At 34.7% G+C, this 17,755-nt stretch overlaps 2 protein-coding genes across 3 annotated transcripts; one reads left to right on the forward strand and one right to left on the reverse strand.

The window, feature by feature from the left end:
• Positions 1-283: 283 nt before the first annotated feature.
• Positions 284-2,298, forward strand: LOC145115323 (hypersensitive-induced response protein-like protein 1). 2 transcript variants are annotated; one of them, XM_079051594.1, is made up of 6 exons: positions 284-402; positions 924-1,121; positions 1,217-1,337; positions 1,420-1,511; positions 1,605-1,701; positions 1,777-2,298. In XM_079051594.1, exons 2-6 carry the CDS (start codon positions 933-935, stop codon positions 2,133-2,135), a joined length of 858 nt encoding a protein of 285 aa, XP_078907720.1. In that variant the 5' UTR covers positions 284-402; positions 924-932; the 3' UTR covers positions 2,136-2,298. The 2 variants fall into 2 exon arrangements, with proteins under 2 accessions (XP_078907720.1, XP_078907721.1); XM_079051595.1 differs by lacking the exon at positions 284-402 and adding an exon at positions 462-598.
• A 3,070-nt stretch (positions 2,299-5,368) lies between these two features.
• Positions 5,369-6,235, reverse strand: LOC145111309 (uncharacterized). Its single transcript, XM_079047596.1, has one exon. It carries the CDS (start codon positions 6,233-6,235, stop codon positions 5,369-5,371), a length of 867 nt encoding a protein of 288 aa, XP_078903722.1.
• Between the last annotated feature and the right edge of the window lie 11,520 nt (positions 6,236-17,755).

Genomic DNA, 17,755 nt, shown 5'->3' on the forward strand with positions numbered 1-17,755 from the left:
GTTACAAACCCAAACACACCAATTATAATTATTAAACTTCCCCCTATGTTTAACCCAATCAAACACCATTAGCACAAGTAGATTAACGAACTTATTCTTATAACCTAGAGAATTATAATATAATTTACTACTCCATAATTATTTTAAAAAATACGAGAAGGTTATATTCGGTTTTACCAATAATTGCACGTCTCTATCAAACATAGTCAATTTCGTCGCAAAAACTAAGCAAAACGAAGAAAATTAGGATGAAGGTGAAGTGTGAACGCATCGATAAATACAAATACTTTTTCGATTTTATCGAGTGCGCGTAGGGTGTTTCGATCCTTTCCTTATAAAAGATACATCCGCGAAATATCTCCTCTACCACGCTGTTCGATCTTGGCCTTGCAACCACCTCAGGTAAACCCTCTTACCCTCCTCTTTGCAAATTGAACTTGGATCTTGCGACTATGGTTTTCGTGATCTCCTATCAACTGAGTGCTTATAAAGCTCTGAGTTCCTTTTAACTTGGGTGGTTCAAAATTTGGGTTGTTGGAAACCCTCAGTTACGTCAACAAGTTTTCATGGAAGACGCATGATTTTGTGCTTTTAAAACGTAATTTCTTGACCTTATCATTTAAGACATGGTATCGCTAACTGAATTTAGTAATCATAGTCGCGGTACTCACACAAAGTTGGGGATAATTTCGTTCTGTTACCTATTGCTTTGTTCGTTATCGGGGTTTTCGAGAACACGTATATGGTCGTCAATTTCATCTTGTAATCACATAATCAATTTTGTTTTGTATCTTATCTTATCACCTTTAGATGATTTCAAATTTTGCTGTGATTTTGTGTGGAATCATGAATTGTTCTTGCGAATCTTATGTAGTCCACCTGTTTGTGAAAATGTTTAACAAGTTTTCTCGTATGCTTTTCAGTATAAGATCATGGGAAACCTATTCTGTTTAGTTCAAGTAGATCAGTCCACAGTTGCCATCAAGGAAACTTTCGGAAAATTTGATGATGTTCTTGAGCCAGGTTTACATTGCGTCCCTTGGATTTTTGGAAGTCAGGTTGCTGGACAACTCACACTAAGACTTCAACAGTTAGATGTCAAGTGTGAGACCAAAACAAAGGTTTTTTTTTTTCCTCCCTTTCAACTTAAAATCTTTCCCATTAACATATTTGTGATAACTTTGAAACTGATATAATTTTCTTGTTTCTCTTTCAGGACAATGTTTTTGTCAATGTTGTAGCTTCAATACAGTATCGTGCCCTAGCTGATAAAGCAAGTGATGCCTTCTATAAACTCAGCAACACAAGGTCCCAAATCCAAGCTTATGTTTTTGATGGTAAAAACCTTATATTTATATTAATCTTTATTCATTAACTTAATGTCTTAACATGAACAAACATTCTCCATTTTTTTTATAGTCATAAGAGCTAGCGTCCCAAAGCTCAACCTAGATGATGCTTTTGAACAAAAGAATGAAATTGCCAAAGCTGTTGAAGACGAACTTGAAAAGGTAACATGATAGAAACAATCTCTAGTCATTAGATGTCTATTTACTACTTTACCCCTGAATCTTGATTCTTTTTTTTTTTTTTTTTTAATCTAGGCAATGTCTGCATATGGGTTTGAGATAGTTCAAACTCTGATTGTCGACATAGAGCCGGATGAGCATGTTAAGAGAGCAATGAACGAGATTAATGCAGGTAAAGTATTTTTCAAACATTGATTGTTGATAAGCCCCTTGATCTATTTTGGAATTGACACGTTTGGTCCCTCAGCTGCAAGGTTTAGGATGGCAGCTACTGAGAAGGCTGAAGCTGAGAAGATACTTCAGATAAAGAGGGCTGAAGGAGAGGCTGAGTCGAAGTATTTGTCTGGATTGGGTATTGCACGACAGAGACAAGCAATTGTTGATGGTTTAAGGGACAGTGTGTTGGGGTTTTCAGTTAATGTTCCTGGGACAACAGCTAAGGATGTTATGGATATGGTTTTGGTTACTCAGTATTTTGATACCATGAAGGAAATTGGGGCTTCATCTAAATCATCTGCTGTGTTCATCCCACATGGACCTGGTGCTGTTCGTGATGTGGCTGCTCAGATTCGTGATGGTCTTCTTCAGGGTAACGCCACTCACTGATTGGTGACTCTCTTTCATACAGTTTTTTTATGGTGGTTGACTTTGGTTCATACAGTTTTTTTAATGTTTTTTTTTTAATTAATGAGTTTATATTGTTAAACTTTGTGAGTTTGTGTATGCTATATATTGTTGATATGGTATAGTAGGTTTTGTATTTGGTTTCCGGTTTCTTTCTAAAAGAATTTGAGTTTCTGGGTTTGGAATTTTTTATATATGATTTGAAGCTTTTAAAGAATAAAGTGAAAGAAATAAAGAAAAAGCTCTAAAGGAAGAACCAGTCAATCTACCAAAGCTTTGGTAAAAGGTTTGATTTTTGATATTGGATTTGTTCAATATCAAAAAATTTATTTAGGAATGACCCCAAAGGTGAAATTATATTTGGAACTGCCAGTGCCAGCCACATCAGTTCCAAAAAAGCCCGTTTGACTTGTCCAAGGGTGAAAACTAGTTTTGGCCCAGTCCGTTCGTTTCAGTATTCAAAAGCCCATTGGATTGAAAAAGCATGTATTGCCCTCCTTACCGGAATACCAGTTATGGTATCTACAATAAATTTATAGAATTTAATGGATTGACACCTTGTTATTTTATATTTCATACAACTCTTATTATTTTTCTCGTATAATGCATTGAACTTTATAAGGTTCAATAAAACATATTTAAATGTTTATTTAAGGGTTAAAAAGTTTCTTTTTTCCTATTGTAATGTCCATTGAATTTCAAAGTGACGTATTATAATGATAGAGTTTCATTCATTGAATAACAACTAGGTTTGTCATCTTATTCAAACTCTCCATGTTCTTACCACTATATTTGTTTTTTATTTTAATGAATGAATTATAGTTTATAATAAAAATAATATTAATGTCAACTTTATAATAAAATGTCCAAGATATCTGCTTACGTCCCAACATTGTTAAACACGTGACTTTCGCATGTGGTGGCCGGTTGTGGGTTGTAGACTTGTAGCTTACTAATGGTCTACAAAGCGCCGCTTTGAAATGGACCCACACCCACGTAGGCACCAAATTTGGTCCTCTTCATCATGTCAATAATAAATGGGTTGTATTTCATTTACTAGGCCCAATATGACAATCGTATCAGCAGTTCAGCACTGAGCCATAGATCCCAACACTCTATCCGGCTTAGTGCTTACACCGGGGACTGAACAGTCCAGGTCCGGTCTAAATCGACGTTCTCTGGTCGGTTCCTATAATTATGATCAACTATCCACCACCTATCTTTGTCTTTGATGTTGACTATTTACAACATCCCTTCTACATCGTCGAATCAAGATTGTTAATGTTAAAGATATATATTTTTGAAACCGATCTAAACAAATTTTAAATTTGGATTTTAGTTTAGTTTAGATTATATGCACGTATATATTTTCAGAACCGAAATGAATTTTTGTTCACGGACTGATTCATTCAAATAGGCAAATCCTACATACATACAAACGAACATATACATACACTTGTAGACGTACATACAGCCAACCATTACAATAATGCTTATATACATACATATAATTTCAAATATCCTATCTTTTAATGTTCTTGTTTCAGATTTTATATATTTTTAGTGATATTATTACCATTTCTTGTCGTTACAAAATAATAATGATATAGATTATATATATTTGTCTAGCATTTGATTTATCATATAAACAAATAATAGTAACATAATTTTGCTTGATATTTAACCATCTAAAAGGATGACTTAACGACATATTATCTTTCGTTTTAAAATCTATATATGATACTAATAATTTATAAAGGAAAACTTCAACTTCTCAATATATGGCTATGAACTGATTTTACAAATTTAATTGGTCAAAAATCTGATATCATAATCAAAGGAAACACTTTGATTGACATTAAAGCTCATTGGTAAAAAAAAAAAAAAGTCAAACGACTACACTCTTAAGTTTCAGCATCTTAATTCATGTTTTACTTTGTTCATTAGTTTATATTTGAAATATTTAATTTGACAACTAAACAAGAGGATATTTATTATAGGCATTGAAAACTTGGCCTTAGATCATATGTTAGACTTTTAGACATTAAGGATGATGCATCCCAAGACTTTCCTAAATTAAGATAAATATGTATGCACACACACTACCACTTCCTATGTAGCATCTTACTTTCCAAGTTGTCATCTATCAATTTTGCAATACCTTAATATATAAAAATGTATTTATTTGAACAAATTATTTTATCATTATTATTTTTATTATTTTAAAACATAATAATCCTTTTTTTTTCATTGATTGTGAATTTCATTATCTTATTCATCAAGGGTGAGAATAATCAGTTTCAAATTAACTCTAACAAACCTTATTACATTAATATACAATGATAAACTAAAATGACTTTTTTTATCCCATCTTCTAAACCTAACCTGAGAGACTTCTCACATCAAGAATTAAAATAATACTTCGAAAACATATAATATTGTGTTTTTATTATTTTGTTAGTTAATTATTTAAATATTATTTGAAAATTAATTATTTAGTTATTACACATTGTTTGACAAAAACAACTTTAAACATTATCACATGATCGTTGTCAAAACAAACACTCCTAGTCTCCTATAACGAGTTCATTCGCTTAAACTAGACATTTAATAGTAGAAGACAAACCTAGGTTATGAGATACTATTTGGAAATACTTTGTATCTTGTATCGACATGTGAATAGATGTGGCCACGTGGGCCTAGCTTAATTTCTTTTATTAATTTGTGTTTGCTAGTGAGTTTTTACTGACTCTTGTTCTCTATTCAACTTGTATTATTAGAGCCCACAGAGTGGTCTCGGCATGCATGGCAGTGAGGTGGCCGACGTATACAAACAACGCCCCACTTACTTGGTACCGTCCGAAAAGAAGCCATTGCAGCATGGTTGTTCCAATGCTATTCTAGACCGTTCCCTCCAAAGGGCTAGTTTTGCAATTTGTTAAACATATAAGTACAATTTAAACCTTTTCATATTTTTTTTTGGAAACAGCTATCAACATTAGAAAACACAAAAACGAAGAGCAAGGAAATTACGAGGTTTTGCAACCAAAGACACCATAAAAAGGAAAATTCCTGAACTGAATCAAATAATCATGTTTTTCTTTATCTTCTTAGTATCATGAACAATGTCATTTCGGTATTTCCAAAGAAACCAAACTCCAGTAGCAACCACCGTATGAATGACTTGTTTCTTAATGAAAGAGATCTTCAAAGAATCAACCAAATTGAAAAGGCCACTTTGGATCTCTAAAGTTGGCAATTTGAAGCCAACTGAAAAGACCTTCCCACATAGCCCTAGCAACTTCACATTTAATAAAAAGATGTTCCACCGTCTCTTCCTCTTTCTCACAAATAAGACAACGTTTAGAAGGAAGAACAATACTTTTTTGTACCAAGGCATATCGAGTCGGTAATCTCCCAAGCAACAACCTCCAAACAAAGATGTTTACCTTTCTAGGCACCCAAGTACACCATCTAGTAGAATGAGCATTGGAGTCAAGAACCTTGAAATCAATCCATTGACGTGTAGAAGCAACAGAGAAAAGCCCGTCATTTGCTAAGGTCCAAACCCAAATGTCACGTTCAAGACCACACCGAAACCCACCAAGAGGATTTAACAGGTTATGGAATTGATTTTGAACAACCCATCTTCTAAATCTTCTAGCCCAGTTCCAATTCCAACCTTGGGGGGTACATCGATCCGCAACACTACAATCTGGGTTTAAATCAGCCTTAACTAACCTTGGAAATTGATCTTTGAAAATAATACCACCAAACCACCTATCTTTCCAAAAACTAGTATTAGTACCATTCCCTACTTTCTTATACAACACATTGTAATCAACCACCTTTTTTTCGTGGAGTTTGCGATCAGCAGCCAAGATCCTTGACCAAGGACTATATCCCAAAACTTTATTCCCATTGCCTTCAAAACCACCCTTGTCTCTGTAAATAAATTTGATAACCTTAATCCATAAAGAATTCGCCGTGGTGAAGAACCTCCATTTCCATTTTAGAATAAGAGCTAAGTTGAAACTAACAAGACTACCAATGTCCAAGCCACCTTTATCACGACTCGCCATGACCAAACTTCATTTCACCCAAGCAATTTTCCGATTATTACTCGAACCACCCCAAAAAAATCTAGCTCGTAAGGCCTCCAAATCTCTAGCCACCGACACTGGCATCACAAATAAGGAGAAGTAGAAAATACCCAAAGATCTAAGAACAACTTTTAAAAGCATGGACCTACCTCCAATTGAAAGAGTGTTAACCTTCCAATTAGAGAGTTTCTTTCTGAACTTATCCAAGAGACGATCCCAACTTTTAACACGAGCCATGTTATCACCCACTGGAAGGCCAAGATAGATGAAAGGAAATTTTTCTGCTCTACAACCAATTAAAGACGCAAGAACTTGAACATCTTCAGAGGGAACACCAACACCAAATAAGTTTGATTTCGCTAGATTAAGTTTCAATCCCGAAGCTAGATAAAAACAATTAAGAACTCCCACTAGATTCTCAACATTTCGCCTGGACCATTCCCCTAAAAAAGGGCATCATCTGCATAAAAAAGATGAGAAATAATGGTGTTAGATGTACCCAGTTTAATGCCCTTATACAGCCCCAAGGCACCTGCATCCTCCATAGCCACATGAAGCCCTTCCATAGCTAAAATAAAGAGAAAAGGAGATAAAGGATCTCCTTGTCTCAATCCACGAAACAAACGAAATTCTTTAGTAGGGCTCCCATTTAGTAAGACAGAAGATCTAGCCGAATGAAGACAAGCTTTAATCCAGTCGGACCATCTAGGAGGGAAGTTCATTAGACGCATCACTTGGTCCAAAGAGTTCCAGGAAATAGAATCAAAAGCTTTCTCAAAATCGATTTTCAACACCATCATACTCTGTTTAGTTTTTTTAAACCAATTAACTAGTTCGTTGACCATCAGGGGACCATCTACGATTTGTCTGCCTTTGATAAAAGCAGTTTGTTCGCTACTAACTACCGAATCAACAACAGTAGCTAAACGAAGAGCTAGAACTTTAGCCACAATCTTATATTGAACTCCAATTAAACTAATTAACTAGTTCACAATCTTACATTAAACCTTTTCATATTTCACATCATCTTTTTACACAATTTTTTAACAATACACCCTTTAAACCTTTATTGTCAAGTTTTTAATGTCTCCAACACGAAAAGATCCAACGCATGATAATGCTAAAAAATGAGTTCAAGCCACGACACGACTAAAACTACCGCTTCACAAGATCCACCACACTTTGAACCTTTCCAAATACAGTATAACCCTATGTTTCCATCATCATAAATTCAATATCAATCAGAAACACAATATCACACAATGTTCCTGCAAACGCAGAAACATTAAGCTTAAATTGATTTTTGACTCTCGCGAATGCCGACACAACAATCTTACAATGATTTTTGATTTTCGCAAAATTCGTCAAAATTTGAGCCAAGAACAAAAAATTGAAACCTAATCTACCATTAACACCAACATTTTGATGAAGACTTATGAAACGCATCCCCACATACAATTCCAAGAAGAATCTAACGACTCAACGAAAAAACCCTCCCCACCCCCAACAAGTTCTTCCAGGAAGAAGTCAAAACGTTGGAGCATCACCAAAGAAGTCATGTTGGCCAAGGCTTGGATTGATGTTTCAAAAGACGTGGAATCCAGGAATCAACAATGATCTAATTCTTTTTGGAGATAGTGATCGTAATGTCCATCAAACGAATTCAAATGGTAAATTGAAAGTCGATATAAGGAAGTTGGCACAAATTGATTATAAATACATTTATAAACTGTTCCTCACGAGGGGCATGTAACAAACGAGAAAATTATGTCATCGTTTATCGGTCTCAGTCACCGTGAACACCCTTTTTAATAGGCCTAATGTATTGTATTCCATCATCTTCATGCAAATAAAGTTTTCATACTTAGAATTGCATACAAAATACATTTTTGTCTCCGATGAATGTTGGTCGCAAATGAACAAAACTCTAATTGCAATATATAACTAACGACTTAGTATGTTAAAAATGAGATTTATGTATTAAGTGTTTCATGAACAAATAATACTCTAAACAGATAAAACATGTTAACACGATTCTGTAGATATAAAGAACGTCGAAAACAGAGATGTACGCGAAAGTTACATCATTTTTAAGAAAACAAATTAGTTATATAACTGAGTTTTTCGTAAACGAACGTTGAATCGATTCGTTGGGTTAGCTACACATCTCATTAAGTGTTTCCGAACACTTTTTTGGACTCAAACTATATCTTATTATTTGATTCCATTATCGGAATATTTTTAGCGCGAAGTTATGATCGTTTTACGAAATCAGTCGAAACAAGAAAACTATAAATATACTGAATTCAAACACATTTTTAACATAGTTGCGTCTTTTGTTCGGGAATTTTGATCACATATTTGAAATCACCATGTTCGGGACATCTAACAAGCATATTCAAAAAGTTGGAACATATTCGTTTTTCATTGGGTTTCGACATGTGGTTCGAGGTGATGACACGTGTCACCACTTAAGTGGTGACACTTGTTACATTCTTGGTGGAGCCAAGTGTCAATCAAAGGATTATGCAAACAATCACACTTAGGACAATAAATAAGTATTAGTGTTTTATAAGTAAAACAAATAGTTATAAATATACATACCATGCAAACTTTTGTTATAAAGTTTATGTAGAAGTAGGACTTAAGTTAATATCTTGAGCACTTGTACGGATTTATAAGTTTATGTTTTATAAGATAGGTAAAAACTTATAAAGGTTTACAAGTATACTTTGATATAATATACAAAATAAATCAAGTAAACATGCGCGCGCGCACACACACACACACACTTGTAGAGTTGGCAAATATCAATAAGCTAGGTAAATAGTTACACACAATGTACACATACTTGTAGGGTTGTAAGTATCCTTTTCGTTTATAAGTCAAGTAGGAACTTATACACCTCAAATAGATACTTCTTGGTCATAAAAGCTCATTGAGTCAAAACATGTGGAATTTACCAACATTATTGTTGACGTATCTTTAAAACACATGTATTCTCAAGATCATAAGCAGATGGAAGAATACCCATGCTGAAGACTTATGGAACTTTTGATTATTGCACTATATTTTGTAACCGCCAAACTGTTAGGCCTGTTGTAACATTCGAGATTTGGTATGTTTTCCTTTTAACCCTTAATGCAAAATTACTCTCAATTTAGTCCCTAGCAAGTACGCAGGGCGTACTCTATGAGTACGCTTAGCGTACTAGCTCATTTTAGGATCGCGGATTCACCCACGTACGCGGGGCGTACATGAGAGTACGCATGGCGTATGTAATGTAGAGGCAAACCCCAATTTTTAGGATTTGTGCCCTATTTAAGCAACTTATAACACCCTCGGACCTTCTATTGATCAGCCTCCATCATTCTATTGTTGGGTTATGAGCATTCTAACACTCCTAAGTGTACATGCAACCCTAAATACCTTGGATCTATGTTTTCTCTATTATACATACAATTATGAACATCCAAGGTATTATCCTAATCTAGCATACAAAATAATAAATATAACAAGATAGAATACATACCTCTTTGATGTAGAATGTCTTCATGAAGCTTGAGTGCCTAGTGCCCCAAGTGTGACACCTCAAATGGTTCACACAACACCAAATACACTTGGAATAACTTGAGAGAAACTTGAACACTCCTTAATTATTGTCTAGCCCTCACACTCACACATTAGTGCACGATTTCTTGAGCCATGGGATTCTTTTATATGGTGGCTATTAGGGTTACACCATGTAACTCATAACTTTACCCATTCCTTATGCTCCATGGATTTTAACCTCCATGGAGTATCCATGGGTCACCCCATGGACTTAGTCCAACATAAGGAATCTTGGATCACAAGCCCACATATATAAGAATGAATGATTTACACAATCAACCCATATATTTAATTAGTCTCCTTTTGATCACTTAATTAATTCCAAATTAATTCTTGATCAATACTAATTAAACAACCTTATTAATATATTAGAACTTATAATATATTAACCAACCTTAAGTGTTATTTCTCTCATTATAGTCTATCCAAATGCATGATGCCATGCAACCCAAATGGACCATGCCGGGTCGGGTCAAGTCTTACCAATTATAGTTATGGACTTAGACATTAATCCAACAGTCTCCCACTTGGATAAGTCTAAAACTATTATTGCGTATGACTTCAGGAACCGATCAGCAATCGTAGCTCTCAAAAGCTTCTGTCGAACTCTGACCTTGTCGATGAACTCTGACCTTTGTCAATGACTTGTCCATTAGATAAGGGATCATATATTCCTCCATTCTAGATATCATATGGACTGAGACATGGATTATCAATCATTCTCTCTGTCCATTTGTTGTTTCCCTATTTCCGATTCATGATGACTGACTGATTGAACAAATCAAATCAGTCCTGGCTTGGCCAAGCACTCACATGTATCATCTTTAAATCATCGAGGGGCCCACAGATATCGCTTTTATCCCGAAGGTAAAAGGAATGGATAAACTTCGACTCATATGGCTTGTTCTACTACTTGTTGAATCATACACAAAGGCACGTTTTATAACATCGAGTTACCAATGCGTTTTCGTGCAATCAATGTATAACCAACTCATAGTAACAACTCATATCTCTAGGTTTGAAGAATATAAGATATTATCGTCTCATGATCACTCGTGATAAAATCCATGAAGTGATTCAAATGAGCGCGGGTTGAATCCAATACTCAGAACTTATGAGCACTCATGAGTGTTGTAGCACCACTTTGTCCACCAACTTGGACCTCTACAAACCAACCCATGACAGTCTTGATTCATATCTACTTCCAACATATGACCGACTGTGGATGGTTTGAATAACTTAATCATTCAGGAAGAGCGACTTAGTTATTCTGGAAGTCAAAACATGCAAAGTGAAACACAAGAATAAATGAATCAAATATGGTATCAAACCCTATGAATATAAATAAACACTTTTATTTATCACCATACTGATTACTCATTATTCATTGTTTCAGTTTTATCAACTTTATACTTGAATTTAAAACAATAGTTGTCCCATGCTCCAAGCATGTACACTATGTTTTCTAAACACTAGTCATGCCATACACCAAGTATGCATACTATGTTTGTCTATGATCTTTACTTTGTAAAATAGATCAATTGAACATCACTCCAATGATCCTCTTTTCACAGTCCCAAATCCTTACTGCAAATGCAAGAATTCCAAATTCATGCCATTTACTGAAATCTGTTAGATTCTAAACTTATATGCATTGATCCTCTTAATGATTATGCACGAAGTCAGAAAGACTTGACAACAATCATTACAGAGCATTCCAAAGGAGATCAACTCCTTGGAAACATCCTTCTTTCATTAAGTTTCCTAATCTTACACAGATTGAATAATTTCTAACTTTGAAACATTTCCATATTCCATTTTGACTATCACTTCTGAACAAGAGTTGCCTCCTTACAGATTATGTCAATATGGTCCTTCCAGAATTAACATTATACTTCCAACTGTCCTTGAGCAACCAATCTTTGGTAAACCTTAGATTGTCCTCGACAATTGCTTAATCATTTTAGTCATATCCAATTCTAGACGTTTTCCCTTCATAATGCCCCAGGCATTTGGAAAATTTTAGAAAGGATGAATTTAGCACATGTAATCGATCCTATATCCGAAGCATATGGGACACGATTCATGATGTCTCACATAAAGACTAAACCAGTCTTTTGCTATAATATTTCCATTTCAATTTGCCAAGTTCTCAAAATTCAGATTATGAAAAGGGATGCCGTAATCATAATCGAATTTTAGAACGCAAATAATGGACCCATATATAGAATTTCCTTATGTTGAGCCATTCCAACATGAAATTCATATATATATATCCTTGATTAAATACGATTAAAATCTCAATCTAAGCTTTTAGAATTGAAATGAAGTATAATTTCCTCTCCCTTAATTATAGCAAAACAACTTTTTCAACCCCTGCAACCTCACGAATTGAAACTTTTGTTTTCTATAATTAACATTGCTAACTTGCAACCTTTGTCATAATTATCATGCTCCCACTAACATGATGATTATTAGCATAACACTTATGCTCCCACTAGCTTTGACATGTACTCAGAAATCAGCTGACTTTCTTACCAAAGTTCAGATTTCTGATACTAGATTGTTTTGATAAAACTTTATCAAAATCATACACCTCTCTTAGATAGCTCACATGTGTGTCTAAACAATTTTAGAACTATGAAAAGGGATGCCGTAATCATAGTCTCAATTGTTTAGACCTTGCCACTTCTCACAAGTCCATGTTAGTGTGCCGGTAAACCACACACGCTCCACTAACGACTTTGAGAATGCAAATATCACAATTGCTATCTAGCTAAAATCTACTTAGTGAAAGTGTTTCCTCACCATCATTTTCATGAATCAGAGAGAAACCTTATGACACTTAGATTTAATAGTGTATGTGTTCTTATCCATGTGAATTTGTCAAAACCATAATCACAAGACAAGGTTAGTGACACATCCAAACTCATATTGATTAAACTTGTGCAATCTTAAATTCTTGCCATTTGGCAGCTCAGGTGCCTGCCATTGCTTCCAAGTAGTTGTGCAACCAATTGAGAACTCTCAGAACTCCTATGCAAAGCCAACTTGAATAGGCACAAAAATTTCAACACGATAGGTTATAAACCTCAAGTCGTGTGCTAGTGAAGGAATTTAGGTTTTATTCTTGATTAAGTCTTGAAACTTTCAAGAGCTTTAAGACTCCCACTGTCCTCTTGACATATAAGACTCCCTTGTCAAATATTCAAGAGATAGTGCGGATTCTTTATCAAGACTAACACTTTACACAATTGGCCTAAGTTGGTCTCTGTTTTATCCAAAACATCACAACTTACCAATTTCAAATGTACAAGAGTAGATAACCTTTTACTCTTACATTTGACTAGTGTTAACAAACCCTCTTTAAGATATGTCACTCAAGTTACAATCTTGGAGTATGACTCTAAGAATTGTTTTGGAACGAAGTATGACTCATCTTTTTGATTTAACCATTTCAACAATTCATGACTCCTCTTCTTAGTCATAAGAATGCACTAAGATGACTTTAGAGGACCAATTGTGATATGGTATCTTAATCATTAAGATGATCATAAACATGATACTAAAGTACTCTCCCATCTTTTCAGATTTGAGAAACTTTTATCTTTCTGCCATACTTTGATTCTTCTTATTCGTTCTGTCTTACATTGAAACTTCTCCAATGCTACAGACTTATACTTAAACTTATAAGTATAACCATATTTACTGAACTTAAGTAAATCATGACGAATAGTCTTCTTGATCTTTTGTGGTGGACTTGACCAGTGCACAAGAATGTGTACTCGATCCCTTAGTCCTTTCCTTATTCACATAAGGAATTAGTCTTAATTTTCCAAGTTGAAAGTTCTCATTCATCATACTATACAACTTGCATGATTCCAAGTTTCGGTCCAATTGAACCTTGGATGATGAGAATCTTTCCTTATTTGGTAATATTAGACACTACCACAACCGAAAGAATCAAATCCATTTTTCCAATATTGCTATCAATGGAATCTTATAAGCAACAACTTTTCACAAATGCCATTGTAAGGATACTTAAAATAAATAAAATCAAAACCTTTTTCTTTTATTTTAAAACTTTGCGGAAAAACTTATCCTTACAATCCATATGAAAAACTTGTTGTTATCTATTCCTAAGCAATATAAATATCATAACTCTTAAGTAATAGCCCAAAATTCTGATCATCGAACCATGCGATTGAAATCCATCTTCGCGATCAGAATCAGCATGTACTTAATAGAGTTAGACAATGGACTTTACCTGAAGTAGAGCCAAACTTATTGACTTTAACATCCTTAGGTAAATTTGGCAGCTTCGTAACCAATGCCCCTTTCTTTGGCAATAGTTACCTATGGACCCTTGATAATGGGACTATCTCAGACTTCGCCTCTCTCTTTACCATTGGGTCAACCGAGTTGACTATGGCCGATCCCTTTCCATTGGGAAGAGAGAGCTTTACTGGATATCCAATGTCATCATTGTCAATGTCCATAGCGTTTTAGGAAGTTGATCTTAGCAAATAGATAAGATCATTAAGGGTCTTGTCTTAGTCTGTTTCATAGGATTCCCAAAAGAACTCACTATGTGACTTAGAAAGTAGTTGAGCCACCAACTTTCTCAAGACTTTGACACCCAACTCTCCCGGCTTGTCAATATGTGACTACATCTCCAAGATGTGATCACACCTAGACCTTGCCTTGCCAATAGGGCTTGAGTGACCTTAAACTTTTTAGGAACTTGTGGGTTAGGGAGAATAATTGGAGGAGGTGAAAGAAGTATGATATCCATGGGATATCATCTTCATTTAGGAAAGCTTGTTTCAAGAGATTTGGAAAGATCATAAATGTCTAGACCAGACATCTTTTTGGGAGATATTCAAGATAGTTGATTTAAAGTCCTTAATATGACACCCAATATGAAATATTAAGGCTAGGACCCAACAAACTATTTTATAACTTAGAAGAGGGATGCCGTAATCCAAGCTATAAAATATTTGAAGGTAGGTGAATGACGATTCACCAATTTCCACCATAAAAAACGAAATAATTTATTAGGTTTTAATTGGATTTGAAAGTCCTAGATCTTTGAGATTCATTGAACTGTTCAAAGGCATGTTTCAATCTCGAGTGTGCCCTTCAGGTTTTGTGACTGGGATGCCGAGGATCACAAAACAAGGTGTGAATAACCATGCAAATATACTTGGTACCCTTAATATTTACCCCTTAATCAGTGTGCCGGTTAACCACACACGCTCCACCAATACTATGATAAATATTAAGTTACCCTTTGCCTACCTTGTTAAGTCCAGGTTAGTGTGCCGGTTAACCACACACGCTCCACTAACGACTTAAGCAAAGTGCAAAGTGTAATTTCATGGGTTAGCACCAAATTCACATTTTCCTAAGTAACTAAGATTGGGTATTAATAAGAGTTTAGTTACTTAGTATTTATCATTAATACTTTTAATGAAAGGAGAATTATAGTCCTTGTCCTACCCGTTCGGCTAACGACCCTCCACCAGTCAAGGAAGCGGTGGGTGAGAGTGGACACCCATTAAACTGCCATTTTATAGGCAGTAACCTTATACCCCCCTTATAGACCGGCTTCGTGAATGAGGCCTACTAACGGTAAGACTGACTTTACTCTTATACATATATATAAATATTATTAACTTATAATATTATAAAGTATAAGGGTTGAATTTTAACTTTTAAAATTCGAAGGGCTAACTTGGAATTAAAGTATTCATAAGTGAAAACTTTTCAAATTCCAAAACTTGAGGGCAAGTTTTGAAACTATTCAAAACTAATTAATTCCATAACTTATGAGTTTAAAGTAGTTTTAATTAAAAAAAAAAAAAACTCTTCAAGTTCCATATCTTGAGGACAAGTTATGGAAGACTTTAAACTAATTAATAAAAAAAATAACTTTTTTTTATTGTAACTTGTGGAACTAATTAAGGTTACACTTTTTTTTTTTAATTTAATGAAGAGACTCTTGAACCTCCATAACTTGAGGACAAGTTATGGAGTCATAAAACCATTTAATTAGAACTAGACTCTTCATTTTGTAACCTTTGCCAACTTTTATGAGTTTTATGATTCTTAAATGTGACTTTTCATATAACTTGAGGACAAGTTACAAAAACACACTTTGGAATCAACTCTTAGATTAAAATGGATTGAAAACAACTATTTCACACAACTTTTCTATTAATCTAAGAACCTCATAAGAACAAGATAATTCAAATCATCAATCTTCAAGAAATTAGCATGAACATACAAACTAATACAAATCTTGAAATTATGACAATTATCATAGAAATTGGGTTAGCATGAACATTACCACATCAAAAACAAGTTTATAAGTCCAAAAACATCTTAGGGTAATGTTCCTAGTCCAATTCCAGCCAAAACAATCGAATATATGCATCCAACTCGATTTTTCAGCTACTTTTGCAAGTATAACAAGAAAACAAGCCTGGCTCTGATACCACTGTTGGGTTATGAGCATTCTAACACTCCTAAGTGTACATGCAACCCTAAATACCTTGGATCTATGTTTTCTCTATTATACATACAATTATGAACATCCAAGGTATTATCCTAATCTAGCATACAAAATAATAAATATAACAAGATAGAATACATACCTCTTTGATGTAGAATGTCTTCATGAAGCTTGAGTGCCTAGTGCCCCAAGTGTGACACCTCAAATGGTTCACACAACACCAAATACACTTGGAATAACTTGAGAGAAACTTGAACACTCCTTAATTATCGTCTAGCCCTCACACTCACACATTAGTGCACAATTTCTTGAGCCATGGGATTCTTTTATATGGTGGCTATTAGGGTTACACCATGTAACTCATAACTTTACCCATTCCTTATGCTCCATGGATTTTAACCTCCATGGAGTATCCATGGGTCACCCCATGGACTTAGTCCAACATAAGGAATCTTGGATCACAAGCCCACATATATAAGAATGAATGATTTACACAATCAACCCATATATTTAATTAGTCTCCTTTTGATCACTTAATTAATTCCAAATTAATTCTTGATCAATACTAATTAAATAACCTTATTAATATATTAGAACTTATAATATATTAACCAACCTTAAGTGTTATTTCTCTCATTATAGTCTATCCAAATGCATGATGCCATGCAACCCAAATGGACCATGCCGGGTCGGGTCAAGTCTTACCAATTATAGTTATGGACTTAGACATTAATCCAACATCTATACCCTAATATCGAAACCCTAAGTGTCATTTGTGAGATTTGAGCTTGAAAGTGAGTTTTGGTGGTGTTTTTGGTGAAGTAGAAGAAGAAGAACACTTAGAGGTTGCTTGGGTGTGGCTTGATCTTGTAGATCTAGAGTCATCTTCATCTTAGCAAGTCATTTGAGGTAAAAAGCTCTCATCTTGATGGTTCTTTATGCTAGATCCAACTTAGGGTATTATTTATGCATTTTTGGGTCTTTTAATCCATATTTGTGATGATGGTCTACTCCAGAAGCCATGTGATAGGTGAATTTTATGCACCTATTTTGCATATTTATTTCGTCTTTTCATAGCATTCTATTTCATAATTCTTGCATTTAGTTAATTATTTGGGCAATTTCATATTTCATTAAGAATGTCTGGTACTTCACTATTTTTTGATTTATTTTGCAGGCATTATGGAGCGTGGAGCTTGGAGCTTGGATGCATGGAGCATGGAGCATGGAACTTGGAGCTTGGAGCATGGAACATGGAGCATGGAGCATGGAGCATGGAGCTCTGGAGCAGGAAGAGAAGATAGACCGGTCATGCCATGGAAGAAAACATCAAGACATAACCCGATTCATTGTTGCATTATCATCATAGC

The sequence above is a fragment of the Lactuca virosa genome, chromosome 5 (genome assembly GCF_052849685.1).
Source record: "Lactuca virosa cultivar CGN04683 chromosome 5, Lactuca_virosa_CGN04683_v6, whole genome shotgun sequence".
Lineage (NCBI taxonomy): Eukaryota > Viridiplantae > Streptophyta > Magnoliopsida > Asterales > Asteraceae > Lactuca > Lactuca virosa.

What these genes read in the sequence shown, in the direction of transcription:
- LOC145115323 (XM_079051594.1), top strand. Translation starts at nt 933, where the DNA reads ATGGGAAACCTATTCTGTTTAGTTCAAGTAGATCAGTCCACAGTTGCC. An exon ending in AGTGTGAGACCAAAACAAAG is followed by an intron (nt 1,122 to 1,216) that starts GTTTTTTTTTTT and finishes TTTCTCTTTCAG; the next exon opens with GACAATGTTTTTGTCAATGT. An exon ending in CCAAGCTTATGTTTTTGATG is followed by an intron (nt 1,338 to 1,419) that starts GTAAAAACCTTA and finishes TTTTTTTTATAG; the next exon opens with TCATAAGAGCTAGCGTCCCA.
- LOC145111309 (XM_079047596.1), bottom strand. Translation starts at nt 6,235, where the DNA reads ATGGCGAGTCGTGATAAAGGTGGCTTGGACATTGGTAGTCTTGTTAGT.